The 16,811-nt window shown below is 44.2% G+C and overlaps 1 protein-coding gene across 1 annotated transcript in view; it reads right to left on the bottom strand.

Annotated features, from left to right (window-relative positions):
• The window catches only part of CACHD1 (cache domain containing 1), a 208,539-nt gene extending 193,501 nt beyond the window's left edge, over positions 1-15,038 (bottom strand). Inside the window, exon 1 of the mRNA XM_033115363.1 lies at positions 14,770-15,038. Within this exon, the coding sequence (XP_032971254.1) occupies positions 14,770-15,015 (246 nt within the window). The 5' untranslated portion in view covers positions 15,016-15,038. The remainder of the gene's footprint in view (positions 1-14,769) is intronic.
• Between the last annotated feature and the right edge of the window lie 1,773 nt (positions 15,039-16,811).

Here is a 16,811-nt window from a genome sequence, read left to right as displayed (position 1 = left end):
AACTTAATAAAATCAGTAAATTGTTTTTTTAAATCAACAATAAGGAAACAACCCAATTAAAAAATGGGCAAAGGTTCTGACATTCCCCCCCCAAAAAAAATATATATATATACACATGTGTGTATATATATATACTATTAATGGCAAACAGGCACATAAAAAAATGTTCAGCTCCATTACTGATTAGGAAAATGCTCATGAAAACCACAATGCGATGCCATGTCACACATTTTACAATAGCTACCATTAAAAGGACTGACCTGATCAAGTTTTGGCGAGGAAGTAGAGCCGTCAGGACTCCTCACACATTGCAAAATGGAATACAAATGATACAGCCCCTTTGGAAAACAGGCTAGCAGTTTCTCACAAAGTTTAACATACACTTAACACAGACACAGTATTTCCACCCCTAGACAGAGGCAAACATGTATTAAAACAAAAACTTGTACGTGAATAAACATATAGGATTGTTTATAGATTTATGACCTCAAAAAAATTCAAATGTTTTTCAGTTAATCAATGGATAAACAAACTGCGGTACACCTACATAATGTAATTCTCCTCAGAAACAGAAGGAACGAACTATTGATACACGCAATATGGATGAATCTCAAATGCATTATGCTAAATATATAAAGCCAGACTCAAAATGCATACCATAATGCATCCATTTTATTTTACATTCTGGAAAAGGCAAAACTACAAAGCTGGAGATGGTTTTTAGGGGTTCCAGGTGAGAGAGTGGGGGGAAACTGACTACAAAGAAATTTTGTCTTTGTCTTACAAAGGACTGACTACAAAGAGAATTTGGAGGGGGTGATGAAACTGCTATGTATATTGATTGTGGTGATAGTTACATGACTGTGCATTTATCAAAACTCATGGAACGCGACGTCAAAGAGTACATTTCCACACTCATTAGGATGGCTATTATTTTTTTAAAAAGTGTTGGCAAGAATGGAAAGAAATTAGAATTCTTGTGCATTGCTGATAAGAATTAAAAAATGGTGCAGCCACTATGGAAAACAGTATGACCATTTCTCAAAAAATTACACATAGAATTATCATATGATACAGCAGTTCCACTCTAGGTATAGACACAAAAGAATTGACAGCAGGGACCCAAATATTAGTATACCCCTGATCACAGTAGCATTATTTACAGTAGACAAATGATGGAAGCAACCCAAGCATCCATTGATGGACGAATGGACAAACAAAATATGGTATATACATACAATGAAATATTATTCAGCCTTTAAAAGGAATAAAATTCTGATTCATGTTATGAAATGCATGAACTCTGAAGACATAGTAAATGAAATAAGCCAGTCACAAAAGAACAAATATTGTAGGATTCCACTGATATGAGGTACCTAGAGTAGTCAAATTCATAGAGACAGGAAGTAGAATGGTGGTTGCCATGGACTGGGAGGAGGCAGAAATGGGGAGTTAGTGTTTAATGGGTACAGAGTTTCAGTTTGGGAAGAGGAGAAAGTTCTGGAGATGGATGGTGATCCATGGTCACACAACACTGAATGTACTTAATGTCAAAGAACTGTACATTTTACAATGGTTAAAATAGAGAATTGTGTTATACATATATTTACCACAATTCTTTAAAAATGAAAAAAAAATGTTTGATACATTTCACAAGATTTTGGTTCTAAAGTTTCAAAGCCACATTAAAAATTGATCACTGCTATTTTCAGGGAGGTAAAAAGAGTTCATTTTACTGTATGTAAACCTATGAATCAATCAATCAATTAATAAACGTAATACAATGGCGGGGGGGAAGTACATCTGAATCATTACTGCAAGTGTTCTTTACAGGCACACCTCGGAAATATTACGGGTTCAGTTCCAGACCACTGCAATAAAGCAAGTATCACCATAAAGCAAGTCACAGGAACGTTTTTGGTTTTCCAGTGCAGATAAGAGTCACTATACTGTAGTCTATTAAGTGTGCAATAGCATTATGTCTAAAAAAAAGAAAAGAAGTATATACTTTAAAATACTTTGTTGAAAAATGCTCAGCACCATCTGAGCCTGTTGGTGCCCATAAACTTGCTCAATGAAGGGTTTGCCACAAACTTTCAATTTGTAAAAAAAAAAAAAAAAGAAAAAAAGGAATATCTGAGAAGCGCAATAAAGCAAAACGCAAAGTTTGCCTATATTGTATTCAGAGTTGGCTCTACAAGTTTTATTATTCTGCAAAGAAAAAGAAGAAATAACATGGGAAGCATGAGTCTTTTTTTTTTTTTTTTAATTCTAGATATGGAATGAGGAAGCTTCATTTTAATACTTTCTCCATGACATATTTTAGTGAAGCTGTAGTCACCCTTCTGTCTCTACTGGAATAGAGAAACAAATGACCTGCCACAGACTATCCAACTTCCAGGCCTCTACAGATCCAGGGCCTTTCACCGTGTATCTTTACCCTTTATCAGAACAAGCATGACTAAAAGAGTTACTAGGATACAATTATACTTGCATTGATTAGAAATAAGAATCCAAATTCCTCCCTTGCTTCACCCTTCTGCTGGCATATTAAGCTTTCTTTCAGTTCTCCAAGTCTGCCAAAGTCCTGTCTCTCAAGCCCTCCAAGCAGGCTCGTCCCTCTGTTGGAAATGCTAGTCCCCCAACTTTTTCTTGATTCTGGATTTTTCTTCCTGCTAGCCCCCCAAATGCTCTCTGATTGGATCTTCTTCCTTCTCATAGCCCCCCAATCCCTCCCCTGATTGGCTACTCCTTCTTGTTAGCCCCCAATTCCTCCCGATTGGCTCATCCTTCTTCTATTAGCCCCCCAGCTCCACACCTGATTCCATCACCTCCTCAGATTCCTTTCCATACCACCCAGTCCAGAGCTGTCACTCCTACTCACGCTTGTCCAATAAGTATTTATTGAGTAATTCTTAGTGCCAAGCACCATACTACAGTAAAACAGCACTGCACAATACAAAGCTTACCTGGGGGTAGGTATGTGCTTGGAGTGTTGGAGGAACAGTGTCTGAGTGTTTGTCAAGGGTGGCAGCTTGGAGAGGGAAGGGGAGGTAAGAGATGAGGCCACAAAGGTTTCAGGGGCCAGATCACATCCAGCTGTGAAGGCCACTGTAATTTGGAATTTTACTCCAAGTCAGACCGGAACCTTTAGTGAATTTTAAGGAGAGAAATGACATATCTGACATATTGTTTTAAGTCTCTCCCTGGCACTCTTTCTAATAGTCCTTGTTTCCCTCATAACACTTTTCAAAATTTATAATTCTTTCTTTAATGTTTATTTCCCCTGGTAGGTGGTATACTCCATAAGAGCAGGGATTGTGTCTCTTTTTTTAACCACAAACTCAAATCCAAGCATCGTATCTGGCATATAGTATGTGCTCAATAAATATTTGTTAAGCAAACTTACCAAAGAATTTAAATTCTAGGATAAAGTAGCTCTAAGTACATAATTTACAAGTATACACACACTTTTGTATGTTTTGTATTCTTAAATGTCCTCAACATACATACCGTACACCCAACTTTCTCTAACACAAAGAAATTAAACATCAGAAGCACCTGATAGAGTTCTAATGCGCTTGATACTCTGCTAGACAGTTTCACTTATCTGAAACATTTTAAATCTTTAGTAACAAGTAAAGGCTCAAGTCATTTTACTCTAAGTTTAACGTAAATAATAAAATTAACACATGAAACATAGTGTAAATAATGAAATTAACACATGAAACATAGTAGTAAAAGTTAGGAATAGGAACTATTGGAAAGTTACAAAGTCTACTGTTTAAAGATGAGCACACAATTTCTGTAGTCTAGACATTTTGAGTCCATATGCTGGAGACAGTGCTAAGCATATCAGGACTATCTAAGTAAACAAACCTGGGCTCTTTTCTGCAGGAGCTCATGTTCTAATAATTCTTACCTGTACAAAGCTTTACTGTTTGCAACGATTGCCCACGTTGTCTGAATATACATGTATGCAAATAAAAATATCCAGGCCTTCTTGATGGTCACCTGAATTTACACTATCTCCAAGGATCTTAACCCATCACAAACGAGCTTGGTTTACAATCAGCAAGGGGTTAGTCCCCTCCAAGGCTACCGAGGAGCAAATATTGCCATTTCATGTATGTAGGGTCTGTGAAACCAACCTTGGATCCAATAACCAAGATTACCAAAACCCTCAAATTTTCCTGGCCTTCTCCAAAACTGCGCAGGGCAGCAAACAACCCAGTGTCGGGGAGGGAGTAGAACAAGCAGGAAAGAGCAAGAAACTGGCTCTCCTACATTGGCCAAGGCCAGTTCTCATTCAGAGATGATACTATCCAGGCAGGACGCAGCACCCAAGCCACTTAGCACTTCCTGTCTCTGGGCTGCCAGGAGAGGTACTGGCCTTGGAGAAAGCCAATCAATATATGTGACTGGACTTAGGACAAAGGCGTCCGGTATCGTGGCAGCAGCACAGGGAGCAGTCCAAGGGGACAAGGAAGTCCAATGAAGTTTCTTTTGAGTTAGCAAATGACTGAGGATAGACAAGAAACCCAACAGGTCTTTCTACACCTCTCACTCCCCAGAGATGAATGCGATGATCACAGAAAAGCTTTTAAGAACATTTAAATAAACACATGTATTCCACCAATAAGGCCATAAAAATATCCTCAGACCATTGATAAATAGTGTTAACACTTATATGAGGAAGGGGATATACTTCAAAATTTCTTCTTCAAATATCTTTTCAAGGCTATTATTCCACAGCACAGTAATTGTCAAGGCTTTATGGCTCCCCTGTGATTTTTTTTTTCCCTACATAGAAATCTCACTTTATTTCCAAGTGACATGGACATACGAAGACTATTTTAAGCTGGTTAATTATTTTATATATGGAGTCAGAGCAGACGGATGAATCTGTACTTCGGTGTATTTGTGGATCATTCATTTCTGGCCATTCCTCCTTTGAATTAAGATTTCTAAAAAGAGAAAGTTGGCCATCATATAACTACACTCAGTTTGTCTTGTTTCCTTAACATATGCCTTATCAGCTCTGCCACAGCTGAAGTGATTCCAAATTGCTTTATGACACACTTGGATTTTCTCCCGCTAATAATTCCTCCTTCCTGCCCATGACTGGCAGGCTTCTTCCACACTGCAGCAATGTGGGACAGCTAATTATCTGCCAATCCACCTTGCTATTCTGCACTTGGCAACTTTTATCTGCACAGGACAGCTGCACTCTCCCCGTTTGAAGTAAAATGTCAGTCTCTGCTAATGCAACAAGACTTACATCACTAATGATGTCTCCACACTTTGAAGAAACAACTCAAAGCCTAATTAAAAATTCAGATTCTCACTGGCTTATGGATTTTCACTGCCCTTCCACCAGGGCCTCAGAGTAGCTTTGAAAATATGCCATTCAAAAATAAAATTTAAGAAAATATCCAAGGGGAATCGAGAAAAAAAAAGTGCTGCAGTCTTGGTCTTTGACAGTCTTTAAAATAACTGTTATGGTTGGACTAGAACCAAGACGTTATCACGTACAACAGATAAGAATTTACTCCAGTGGCTTCTATTCTACAATTACAATAAAGCACACTATTTCCAGAGAACTATGGACCATAAGATTCTCTTCAGTTGATCCATTCTGCTATGTAGGAACTTTTCTAACTGTAACTAACTCAGAAATCATTTGGCTGTGGAAATCTGAAGGAGGGGAAATTTGAAGTCAGGACAAAGAGGGCAAGGTAAAGACACATGCACATGATATCCCATTTTGTTTCATTATCAAATCAAACAACTCCTCCAAAGTAATAATACTATTGCAATTTTCACACACACAAAAAGAAGAAGAAAAGGGAGGAGGAAGAGGAAAGAAAGAAGGAAAGGACTTCATATTTCTAGTGACCTATGAATGACTGGAGAGAGATGCAGGTCCTAAAATTCAACTCCAAAGCAGAACTCTCCCGGAAAATTACAGGTGGCATTTCCTTCTGTAGCTTTTACACAAACACCAAAAACAAAAACCAAAACAACAACAACAACAACAAAAACATTGTTCCTTTCCTAAAGTTTTATTTTCTTTTTATTCTTTACCTTTCTAATAAAAAAAATAATTTTGGTGGTACAGACTCACAATTATAAATAGCTACTGACCATTTAAATCTGCTCTTTAAAAAAAAATCTAAAAACATTGTAGTAAGTCAGAATTTTTGTATTCAGGGATTACTGACTTCTAGGTATTTAACATTTTAAAAAACCCCAATCAGCTGTCAAATTAGACTATCAGCTTTACATTCTCAGCTATAAAGTAAGCCAAACATTTTCATTCTTTTTTCAAAAGAGGAATGTAAAGGCTCTTAAGTCGATGTTGTTTTCTATTTTAAGGCAACCTTCTCTTGGAAAAATGGATCTCCCACAGAAAAGGTGAAAAGGGTCTAAAAGCAAGAGCCCCAAGACCAAGACCTGAGTTCCATCTGCCACTTACTACTGGTGTGATCTCCAAAGACCCTGTCCCCACAGGGCCTGTTTCTTATCTATAAGATGCTGGATAGAGATTTGACGTTCTCTCTGGTCCCTCCCAGTTCTCATGGCACCCAGTGATCTGTGGATCTGAGAGGTCAGGGAGGAAATGCATGCCAAGGGCAGGCCTGCTGAGCCTGGATTTGCACAACCCATTGGGGCAGACCACAAGACCAGAGTGGGAAGCCAGCCAGCCTTTCTGTGAGCCTGCAGCAGGGAGACCACAAAGTAGGCCCTCCCTGAACTGAACTTGGGGAGGCAGAGCCTAGATACGGGGCAGATCCTGGCAGCTGGCGGCTGCTAGTGGTGTCTGAATCCTAAATCATTACAGCGGAGTTTTATAGAGCACATCTCCTCCAAATACAAGAGAGTCAGGCACAAGAAGCTACTGCCAGCCATGTTGAAATAAAGGGGGAGAACCTATTTAAGAAAGTAGGCTTACAAAGAGAGAGAAACAGGGTACTGGCCACGTTATCTGAGCCCTAAGCTAGCCCTGCCCAAAGAGCTTCCACAGACTCTTCAATCACGTAACGCAGTAGGTTCCTCTTCTTCAAGCCAGTATCGATTGGGTGTTCCGTTACCTGCCGAATAAGAAGTCTCAACTGACAGGAAGCATCCAAGGATCTCACAATGTGACCTCTGTCTACTTCTCTGACCTCTTTATGCACCATTCTCCCCTCTAGCTCTCTAAACTCCAGACTGTAATGCCACCTTGCCATTCCTCAAAGGTGCCATTACAAAGGAGCCTTCTGGGAAGGCTACTCTTTGACTAACCAACTCCTATTCATTCCACTTTTTTTCAGGAAGCCTTCCACCATCCCTTTCCACCCCCACAGAGGTTAACATCCCTGACATACTTTCTCCAAGCATCCAGAACTGCCTCTCTCATAACATTCATTGCATCAGAAATGAACTGACGATGGATATCTCAGGGTTCACATAGTGCCCGGCACCAAACAAATATTCAACAACTATTTGTTTAAGTCACTATGATGACAGGGAACTCATCTCCCAAAGCCATCCAATTTAGAAACAATCTACCAGAAAGTTTTCCTCTCGATTACACAGAAACTTGCTTCCCCAGAACCTTTACACGAATCTTTACCTCCTGGAGCCTACTGAATAATTCTAATCCAGACACGGCAAATCGGTGGCCTCCGGCCGGCCTGATCCATGTTTGGTTTGGCCCACACAGTGTTGTTTGAAAAACAAGAAAGAAATCTGAATGAGTGGCCAACATTTTAAGAATGAAGGGATTTCACCTGAAAAGCAGATATCCAGCTTCTCATGAAAAACACGTGGCAACACTGGACCCACAGTGCCAACGCCACTAGGCGACTATTGGAGGAGCTGAGCAGCACTTGCCTCCTTTCAGCCCCGGCAGGTACCCTCCAGTTTACAATAGCAAGCACCATTCTCTGCTGACCTACACCTGGCCCACCTCACTCTAACTGACTGCTGTCTAACTGACCTCTGTAAACGTCAGATTCAGCAACCCCGGGCGTAACCTTGATTCCATGTTTGAGCATTCTTTCTGTACTGTCTTGACCTACACAAATTGGTTTAGCCTCCCTGATAAGACATGGAGTCAGATGAAAAGCACTAGACGTGGCTAGCCTGTGCTTCTCCTGCCCTTTCCCATTCTCCAGTTCTGCAAAATGAGGCACTCAGTGAATATGTGTTTACAGACTGATCATTAGACAAATGTGTATACATTCCAGCTTTTCCTCGTCAACCCTCCCCACTTAATGCTAATCTGGCCTTAGCCCTTTTGCGCTCCTTCCTTCTCTGGGATTAGGAGAGGACCGCAGTAAGGAGAGGACCTGGTCCATGCTGCATGGCACTAACAAAACATGGAACCTCACAGTCTTGTGGGGAAAGCCAAGCATGAAAATGAGGACCACCTGGCATGTATAAAGAGGAAAAAAGGCATCCCGGAGGCACTTCCCAAAAGAAGCTTGGGCATTACATCTGGAAGGTGGGGGAGGTTGCTGGGAAAAGATACCAGCTATTTGTGAAGGGCGAGGGGACACAGCGACAGCACGTCATGATTAAAAGTGTTAAGTATATACCCTCCAAAACATGTGTATTTATTTGTGGGTTTCAAATTCTACATATCAGTGTGCCATATATTATAAAACATTTAAAATACAGAAATGAAAGTAGGATGCAATAAAAAATGCTATGGATGAAATTATGTGATATCTGAAATTTGCTTCAAAATACTGGGGGGAGAGGAAGAGTGGGTGAAGGCAGAAATGAACTCAGCATGACCGCCAGTTAATAACTGTTGAAGGTGGGTAAGAGATACATGGACATTTTTATGTTCTTCTTTTTACTTTTGAATACTTTTCAAATCTTTGTACTACAAAAGTTTAAGATAAATAAGTAACTATGAATAGCAGGTCTAATATTTTCTTCATAAAGCCCAAAGGATGGTTTTGCACCACATCCCTGAGGTCCGTGGACCACACTTTGGTAACCCCTAGGCCAGAGGACTGACCACATTGAAATCTGCAGGTGCTAAGGATTAGATTCCGGTTTCATTCAGGCTTGGGACCTACACGTTTGTTACCTTCCAGGTTCTGTGCCCTGACACTATACAGACTGTCCCATGTGTATTTCTGTTTACTGACTCTTTCTATGTTAGACCTCGTGCTAGACACTTATCTTTTAAAATATAGTTCCCTCCATTAATCAGTGAAGCATGACACTAAAGTTCAGAGCAATTTAATAACATGCTGGACGTTAGGTAGTTAATAACTAGCTGAGTCAAAACTGTTGTCCCTGAATGTCAGCTGTAATTTAAAAAAAAAAAAATGCTCTAAACTGTTGTCCCTTCATATTTTGAATTTCAACACATTTTTACACCAGGACCAAGGAGATCCAAAATAAATCCCACTGCACATAATAGCAAAATTCCAGAGTTCTGCAAGGTTCCTGTCTGCTCATCCACTTAAGCTCAAGGAAGGAACTCCTCAAATAGTAACCAGAAATAGCACCAAGTTATAAAGTGTGAAACCATCTCCTTCCCTTCCCCGACCCTCCTCCAGACTCAAGTATGATTGGCAGGAAAAACATAAGCACAGGTGAGCATGCCAACTAAGACAGGTATTAGTAGAAAGGAAGTGAAGGAAGTCCTAAGCACAACAAGGAGAGTCCACCAGAAATCATTCAACATGCTTTTCCTTGAGCTCACTCTTACCAACTTCAACTCAGAGTCATCCATCAACGGTCAAGTTTCTTCTACTCCAAATATTCAATTTCAGAAGAAAGCATGGCAGCAGGTTTTCCACTAGGGCTTATCTTGTACACAAGGTACAATCAAACCACTTTACTTGCAAATACAGGTGATCCCTTCCCCCAAACGTTTTATATTGCCTAAATACACATTCAAAGCATCCTAAAACATGCCATTCATGGTATGATGGACACAATCTAAGGGAAAATGCAAAGCTTATCTAAACATAACTGCATATCAGCATGCAGTTATAGAGCCACCAAGGTGTTTAAGTCCAATAACCACAGAAGCTCCAGGGGTGACAGCCAAAGAAATGAGACAAGACATGGGGCCATCTGAAGAGGTACAAGAATCACATCCATGTTCTATTCAGGCATTTAAGATTTACCAACTACTTTGCCCAGTGCCACCAAAGGGAATTAGAAAGTCTGGTGAATATTGATTTGGTAACCCTTCATGTTTGAGTCTGCTGCTGCTTTCCTGCTTTCCGCATTGGCCTGTGAGTATGGACAGTTCACTGAAAAGGCCGAGGGAGGAGTAGCCACCCTCCTTGGCCTGACAAGATGTGCTTGGGCAACCCTCCTCTGTACTCCCATAATGCCCTGCTCCTCTCTCTACCATGGCACTAACCCACTGCATTCTAACGCCTCTCTCTCACTAACCTCTTATATCTAACACCTTTTTGTATCTTCTCCACCATCAGTTGAGAGCTTGAGGACAGGCCTTATTCACCTTACCTCCTCAGCTTAGTCTAACCCAAGGCCCCTCATACAGCAGAAACCCTCACCAAAAGTTTGAACATTTGTTGCAAAACTGAGCAATGAACTTAGGCAATGCTGTTCTATTGCACACAAAGAAGGCCTCCCCTTTTACTTTGAGCTGCAGCCACCATTTACAACATTGCTCTATATTTTCAGCCAACACCGTTCCCCCATTGAGCCCTTCAGCTCCTCAAATCACATCTTTCCTAACTGCTACTCTTTCTTTAATTTGCGCTGAAGTTCTAGTTTGTGCTTCTGATATTTCTCCTGGCCCTACTGGAAGGACCCCCCACCCTCTTCCAGGCTGCATACAGCAGCTGTCTGACCAACCTGCTGGTGTGTCTGCCAAGTTCAGTGACTATGCCCAGCAGAGCTGTGTTAGAGCTAACATCAAGGCGGGCACACTGGCCAAGTGCCAGGCCCTTGCTGTTAGGAAGCCTGTATTGTCATATAATGTTAAATGGGCCTTATAAGTGCCTGGTGAAATGGCTCCCAGAGCCAGATATGCCTTCTAACAAGCAGGAATTGTTACTTAGCTGTTTCACCTGTGCAAGCTTACCCTCTCCTCCAGATTGTAAACATGAGGGGTTGTTCTGGAACACCCTCTTGTAAATCCCCTAAACACCTAGCGTAGTGCTCTGTGCACAGTAAGCTTTCAGAGACTATTTCTCCATTTCAGAACAACCACATTCATCGACATTTCCCAGCCCCAGCCTCACATGAGCAGGTGCCTTCACAAGCGCTCTTTCCATTAGGTCCACAGAGCAAATCTCTGGGAAGAATAATCATGCCCAAATTAGCCAATGAACACCACCCAACTTGTAAGTTGCAAAGCTGGAAACCTGGCACAGAGTTCTTCCCACTCCATGGTGCTGCTTGATAAAAACCTGTTGCATGAATGAATAAGCACAAGCATATCTCCCTGGACGCAGCCACTCCCTGTTCTCCACATTGCAACATAGATGGCTTTCCTCCACCAGACCCCTGAGGAGACGACGATTAGGTTTTTGACTTTTACCCATGATGTATGATGTCTGCTGCCAGGGGGGCAGTATTCAGTCCCAGCTTTCCCAGGGCACTAGCAAATTTAATTGGGGCAAATCACTTAAAGATTTTTTTCTTTTTTAAAATTTTCTTCATTACTAAAACAGAACACCAAAACACCCAAGGGCAGGCAGCCTCCATGAGAAAACCTTTTCAAGAGAAATCTTTAAGATGGACTGCTTTTCAAACTGTCTTCTCTATCAGCAAGCACAAAAACCATGTCATGGGAAACTACAGCGCTGAAAGAGGGCCTGGTTTTTGTTTTCGTAAAATTACCCCTTGCAACCTCCTGTGAGCAGTATCTGCGGCCATTCCAAACGCTGCAACAGGCCTCGAGTCAGGACTACGTTGCAATTTCTCAAGATTAAAAATTGTCTTTGGATAATTTCAGCCACGGAAGCAATTTTCAAGCCCGAAAATGGGCTTTTTGCATATATACTGACTTACAGAAAGTTTCTCATCAAATAAGATGCTATCCTGAAAAGGCTGCAGTGAGCTGGAAATGCCAAGGTCAAAGGAAAGGAGACAATTCCTTAACCAAGGGAGGACATTCTTTCCCTGCAAAGAGACACGCAGCTCTCCCTAGTCCCCTCATACAGAAGTCTGACCAGCTCACCTTAGTGTCCACATGAGCCTTCCTACCTCTGAATAACAGATTAGCTCTACTGTTATAAAACCCAACATTCCACGGGGGAAGACTCTGGAATCTACACATTAACCAACTCCACATCATTTCAGACCCACTGAACAAATCCCAGAGGTTTACAGAGGAAAATGTGAGGCTCGAAATCTTTGTTCTGATGGTTAAACATCTAATCTGCTTTAGATTTTATTTTACAAGTATCCTCCCCCTACCTCCCCCCAAAAAAATGCTGGAAGTCTTTCAAAAAATTAAAAAGAGACTCTTTCCCCAATTTTCCCAGATGGAGGCAAGTGGCAGATCAATATACAGCTCAAGAAGAAGAATTTAAATACAGTATGTGCTTCTCCATTCACAAAAGAAGAGAAGCCACTTCACATTTTGCCAGACAAAACCCTGTCCCCAGGAGGCCAGTTTCCACAATGAGGTTGCAAAGGTGTTAGAAAGAGGCCAGTTGGGAGGAGATAAAGGGCCATTTGGGCACAAACCCCCCACCGATCAGAGCTTTTTTTCTAAAGTGTCTCCTTTTCAACAGCGAAGCCTTTTAAAACTACATTTGCTTTGGATCCCTACCTGAATGACAATGTGTTGGGATCCGATTTCACCTTTTGTCAAGGATCGGGTGAGAAACAGTAAAACTGCTGTCAGCATCTTAGAGAAAGCAAGCCCTTAGATTATATAGAGGAAAAAAACCCCTAAGATCCCTTGTCCAGCCCTCATGATGGGATGAAGATGACAAATGCCTACTAATCTTACAAGCACAGTCCAACACAGCAACATGTTCAACTTCCTTTCTTGAAAGAGGTGTCTCTATGCAAAAATACAATTGTTTGTGCTCGGAATTGAAACATTCACCACTGGGAAAAAAAAATCCTAATTTTTTCCTAACATTTTAGTTCCATTTCCTCCAAAAGTCACTTCACTCCTAAGAACTCTGTCAGCAATCATCATAAATCAGAAAATACATATGGAAAAAATTATAACTGAATCTGAACCAGAAAATCTGCATAGAAAAGGACAGTTAAATGAAGTAACTTTAAAAAGCTTGTCTATTATTATGTAAATGAAGAAGAAGCCAACTCTATTGCACTTCTGGCAGGGCCCGGATTCTGCATATAGATACTGTACAGAATTATCTTTCAAGCAAATCATTTGCTCTTCAACCTCATTTCACTATTAAAAACAAAACAAGTCTCAATATTCTTTCACTACAGTGGAAAAGGTCTGCGGAACTTGCTTTAGGAAAACTGTATCATTCTGGGAGGAGACTAGGGAGGGAGGTAAAAAAAAAAAAAGAAAAAAAAAGACGTTAGAAACACGAATCCCACCAAAGTGACTCAAAACACCTTTCCTTCTCAGTGGGAAGTGGAAGGGTGGTCACAGTAAAATCGAATTCAGAAACCTATTACAAGAACACATTCTTGGAAAATTCGCTCTTTCGAAGACCACATTCATCACCATTATTGCTGTTAGAATGCATAAGAGAACGAGGTTGTTTTCTCAAAGAAGGTCATAGCAAAGGTTTCAGACTTGTCATCTCAACCTCTCCCAATCGAGGGGGCCTTTTCGGCCAAGTCGGTTAAAATAACGGCGGGAGAGAATCTCCCGGCGGTTTGCTGTTTAGCAATTTTCACTCCTGTTGGTTACTCGTAACATCTTCAGGATTCCTTATTAGCCGCGCTTCATTTTCCTGAAGCCTTCTTCCTCTCCTGAGGAGGACGGACACTAAACAATCTAGAGAAATGGGAACCTTATTCACTGCTCCCTCCACCCCCACTTCAACCCCCGCCCCCCAAAGGCATACACAAAACAAAAATTGCACAGTGGACAGCGCGCAGACGACAATGGCAACAGCAAAAAGCAACACAAAAAGTCTCCCACACAAGACGAGAGTCTGGAATCTACCAGGAATCTACCACGCCAGCCCCTCCCCCAATGCACCCTGGAGGGGAAAGAGAGAACCGAGTCAGCTCCCGGGGCAACCCTCCGCCGGGACCCAGGTGGCCCAGGAGCAGCTGCGCACGTTCTGCTGCCTTCCCTCGAGGCGCCCATCGATGCGCTTCCATGGGGGGACACGAGAAGGTGACCAAGGGGGTAGACGGGGGCCTTGGAAAATCGTCCGAGCCAGGCGAAGCCATCCGCCCCGGGACGGGTACACAAAAAGGGAAGGGAAGTCAGCAGGGGTGAGGGGGTACAAACATGACTGCGGGGAAATTCGTGCAAATTAGAGAAGGAGGTGCGAGGGAACCGGAGAATCCTTGCCGAGATTAAGGAGCTGTGAGTGGGGGAGAGTGGGTCCCGTACAAAGGGCAGGGGCTTCTGCAGAGGAGAAAGGGAGGGGTACCTGGGCGCAAGGAAGAGATGGTATGTAGTTAGAGGGTCCTAACCTCAGAGAACAGAGCTATCCGACAGAAAGGGGGTCTATGAATGCCAGAGAGGTCGGTGCACAGCCAAAGAGGACCTGTACTGGGGACGACTGGGGACGACTGGGGACGGCTGGGGACGGGGCTCTGCGCAGAGGAGACAGACAGGATGCCTGGCAAGTTCGGGACGCAATGGGGACCCCTTACCTGCATGGTGACGACCCCCAGTTCCTCGGCCGCTAGCCTCCGCATCTGGCTCGCCAGCACTTGCGCCTCATCCAGGATGGAGAAGTCAGCGTCCGCCACGGCGCCCAACAGCCAGCACGCGACCACGCAGAACAGCCAGAGGGACGGCCGCTGCGCCCCGGCCCCAGTCCGGCCGGGCGAGCCCGGGCAGCCGCGGGCCAGGGCGGCCGCCCCCGCCGTCTCCTCTTCCTCCGGCTCGCGGGCCATGCTGCCTGCCCCCACTCCCCGCCGATGGGCTCCAGGCGCCGGGAAGCGGGGACGGAGCAACGGGAGGTGCGTCCAGGGCCCGCTCCGCGCACCCCGCAAAACTTTCTTCCCCTTGTGCAGACGCCTCTCCGCTCCCCGGCGGCTTCCAAACTTAGGGGGCGCCCCGCTACAGCGCGGGAGCGCGGGCGGCCACCATCGCCGGGCTCCCGCGGTGCACGGGAGAGGAAGCGGCCGCGGGAGTGGTTCCCGGGACCCCGGCGGCGACACAGCGCCCGCGGCGCGGCGGGCGTTTCGGAGAGAGGCGGTACCTGCACCCGGGGGCGCGGGCCGCGCGGCCGCAGGGCTGACAGTCGCACAGCCAGCCGGCAGCCGCCGAGCTTTCCCTTCCCGGAGTCCCTGATCAGCGAGGCGGCGGCTGCGAGGGCGGGCGGCGGCACCCAGCGGAGGCGGAGCGGTGACCAGGCTGCTGGGCTGGGGCAACCACCCGAGCGAGGAGGGAGAGGCGGAGGTTGGAAAAAAAAAAACTGAAAGAAAGAAAGAAAGCGGTGGGGGGAAAGGGAGGTGTCTAGTGCCACCAAGCTGCGCTCCGGCTCCGCGCACTTCCCGGCTCCGCCGCCGCCGCCGCGGCTGCGGTGATTTATGGAACCAGAAAGAGAGGCGGGGAAATTCCCCCAGTCGCCCCTCCTCTCCTTCCCTGGTTCCCGCCCCAGAACCGGCCCCCGGAGACGTCGGGGGCTGGAGAGTAGGCTCTATTCTCGGGTACCAGCCCAGCCGGGGGTGGGGTCACTTGGATTTTCTGGTTGCCGGGGACAGCCACCCACCCCAGCTCTCACCGCCTCCACCAGCACGAGGGACTCCAGGATCCCACCCATTCAAGGTTCCACCCATCGAAAGTCCCTTTAAGTTCTAGGACGCTGGCTTTCGGCCGGGCAGAGATTTGGGAAGGAGGGGACTGCAGTTCGTGCGTCCACTGCTTTTCTTCGACGTGACTAACAATAGCTTAGCATCGGTTGGATCAACAGATTTCTTTTTTTAACGAGCTACTCTGTGCCCGGCACTGTGCTCTGGGGTTTGTGTACATTATCCTTTAATCTCCACCACATCCCTATGAGGTACAGAACTTTATCCCAATTTTTTAGGTAACAAAGACTGAGGCTTAAGAGGTGGAGTAAATTGCTGAAGGTCATCCAGGGGATAAGAGGCAGATCCAGAATTTAAGCACAAACCTGACTCCAAAGCGCTTGCTCTTAAACACGACATAGTTCTTTCTGTCTTTGAAAAAGAACCATCTGAGCCCATCAAAAACAAAACCAAACCCACGAAGCTGCTGAACCGGAGTTCGCCCCACACATCTCTTCTCTGAAGCATGGGGAGGCAAAGTTAACCTTCCTATTTCACCCCGACTCCTTGGCTCTGGTTCTCTGAGAAATCACCTGTTGGAAGCACCTGGAAAAAGTGGATGGGGGAGGCGGTGGGGGTAAAGCCGCCATTCTTCCTTCCAAGCCTTGCCAGGTTGCTGCTTGTAGCTTCCTAGAGAACAGAGCCATGCCCAGGAAGATTAAGGCGACCTAGCAGAGGTGGTATAGGACTAGATTTTGTGTTCTCTTCGCTTGATAGCAAAACTTTCTGTTTTACTTCTTTGACAACATTGCATTCAAAATGCACCTCCTGTAAGCTTTCCCTGATCCATTGTACCTAGGGTTTCTTTCTCTATTCTGAGTTCCCCAATCAGTGTTGTCTCTGCTATACTATGCTTTCATTTTGTGACATTCTCTACTTTATGCCCTCCTGAGAGA

Source organism: Rhinolophus ferrumequinum, chromosome 9, assembly GCF_004115265.2.
Source record: "Rhinolophus ferrumequinum isolate MPI-CBG mRhiFer1 chromosome 9, mRhiFer1_v1.p, whole genome shotgun sequence".
NCBI lineage: Eukaryota > Metazoa > Chordata > Mammalia > Chiroptera > Rhinolophidae > Rhinolophus > Rhinolophus ferrumequinum.
Note: the sequence above shows the minus strand (reverse complement) of the source record. Positions and strands in the feature narration are given on the sequence as shown.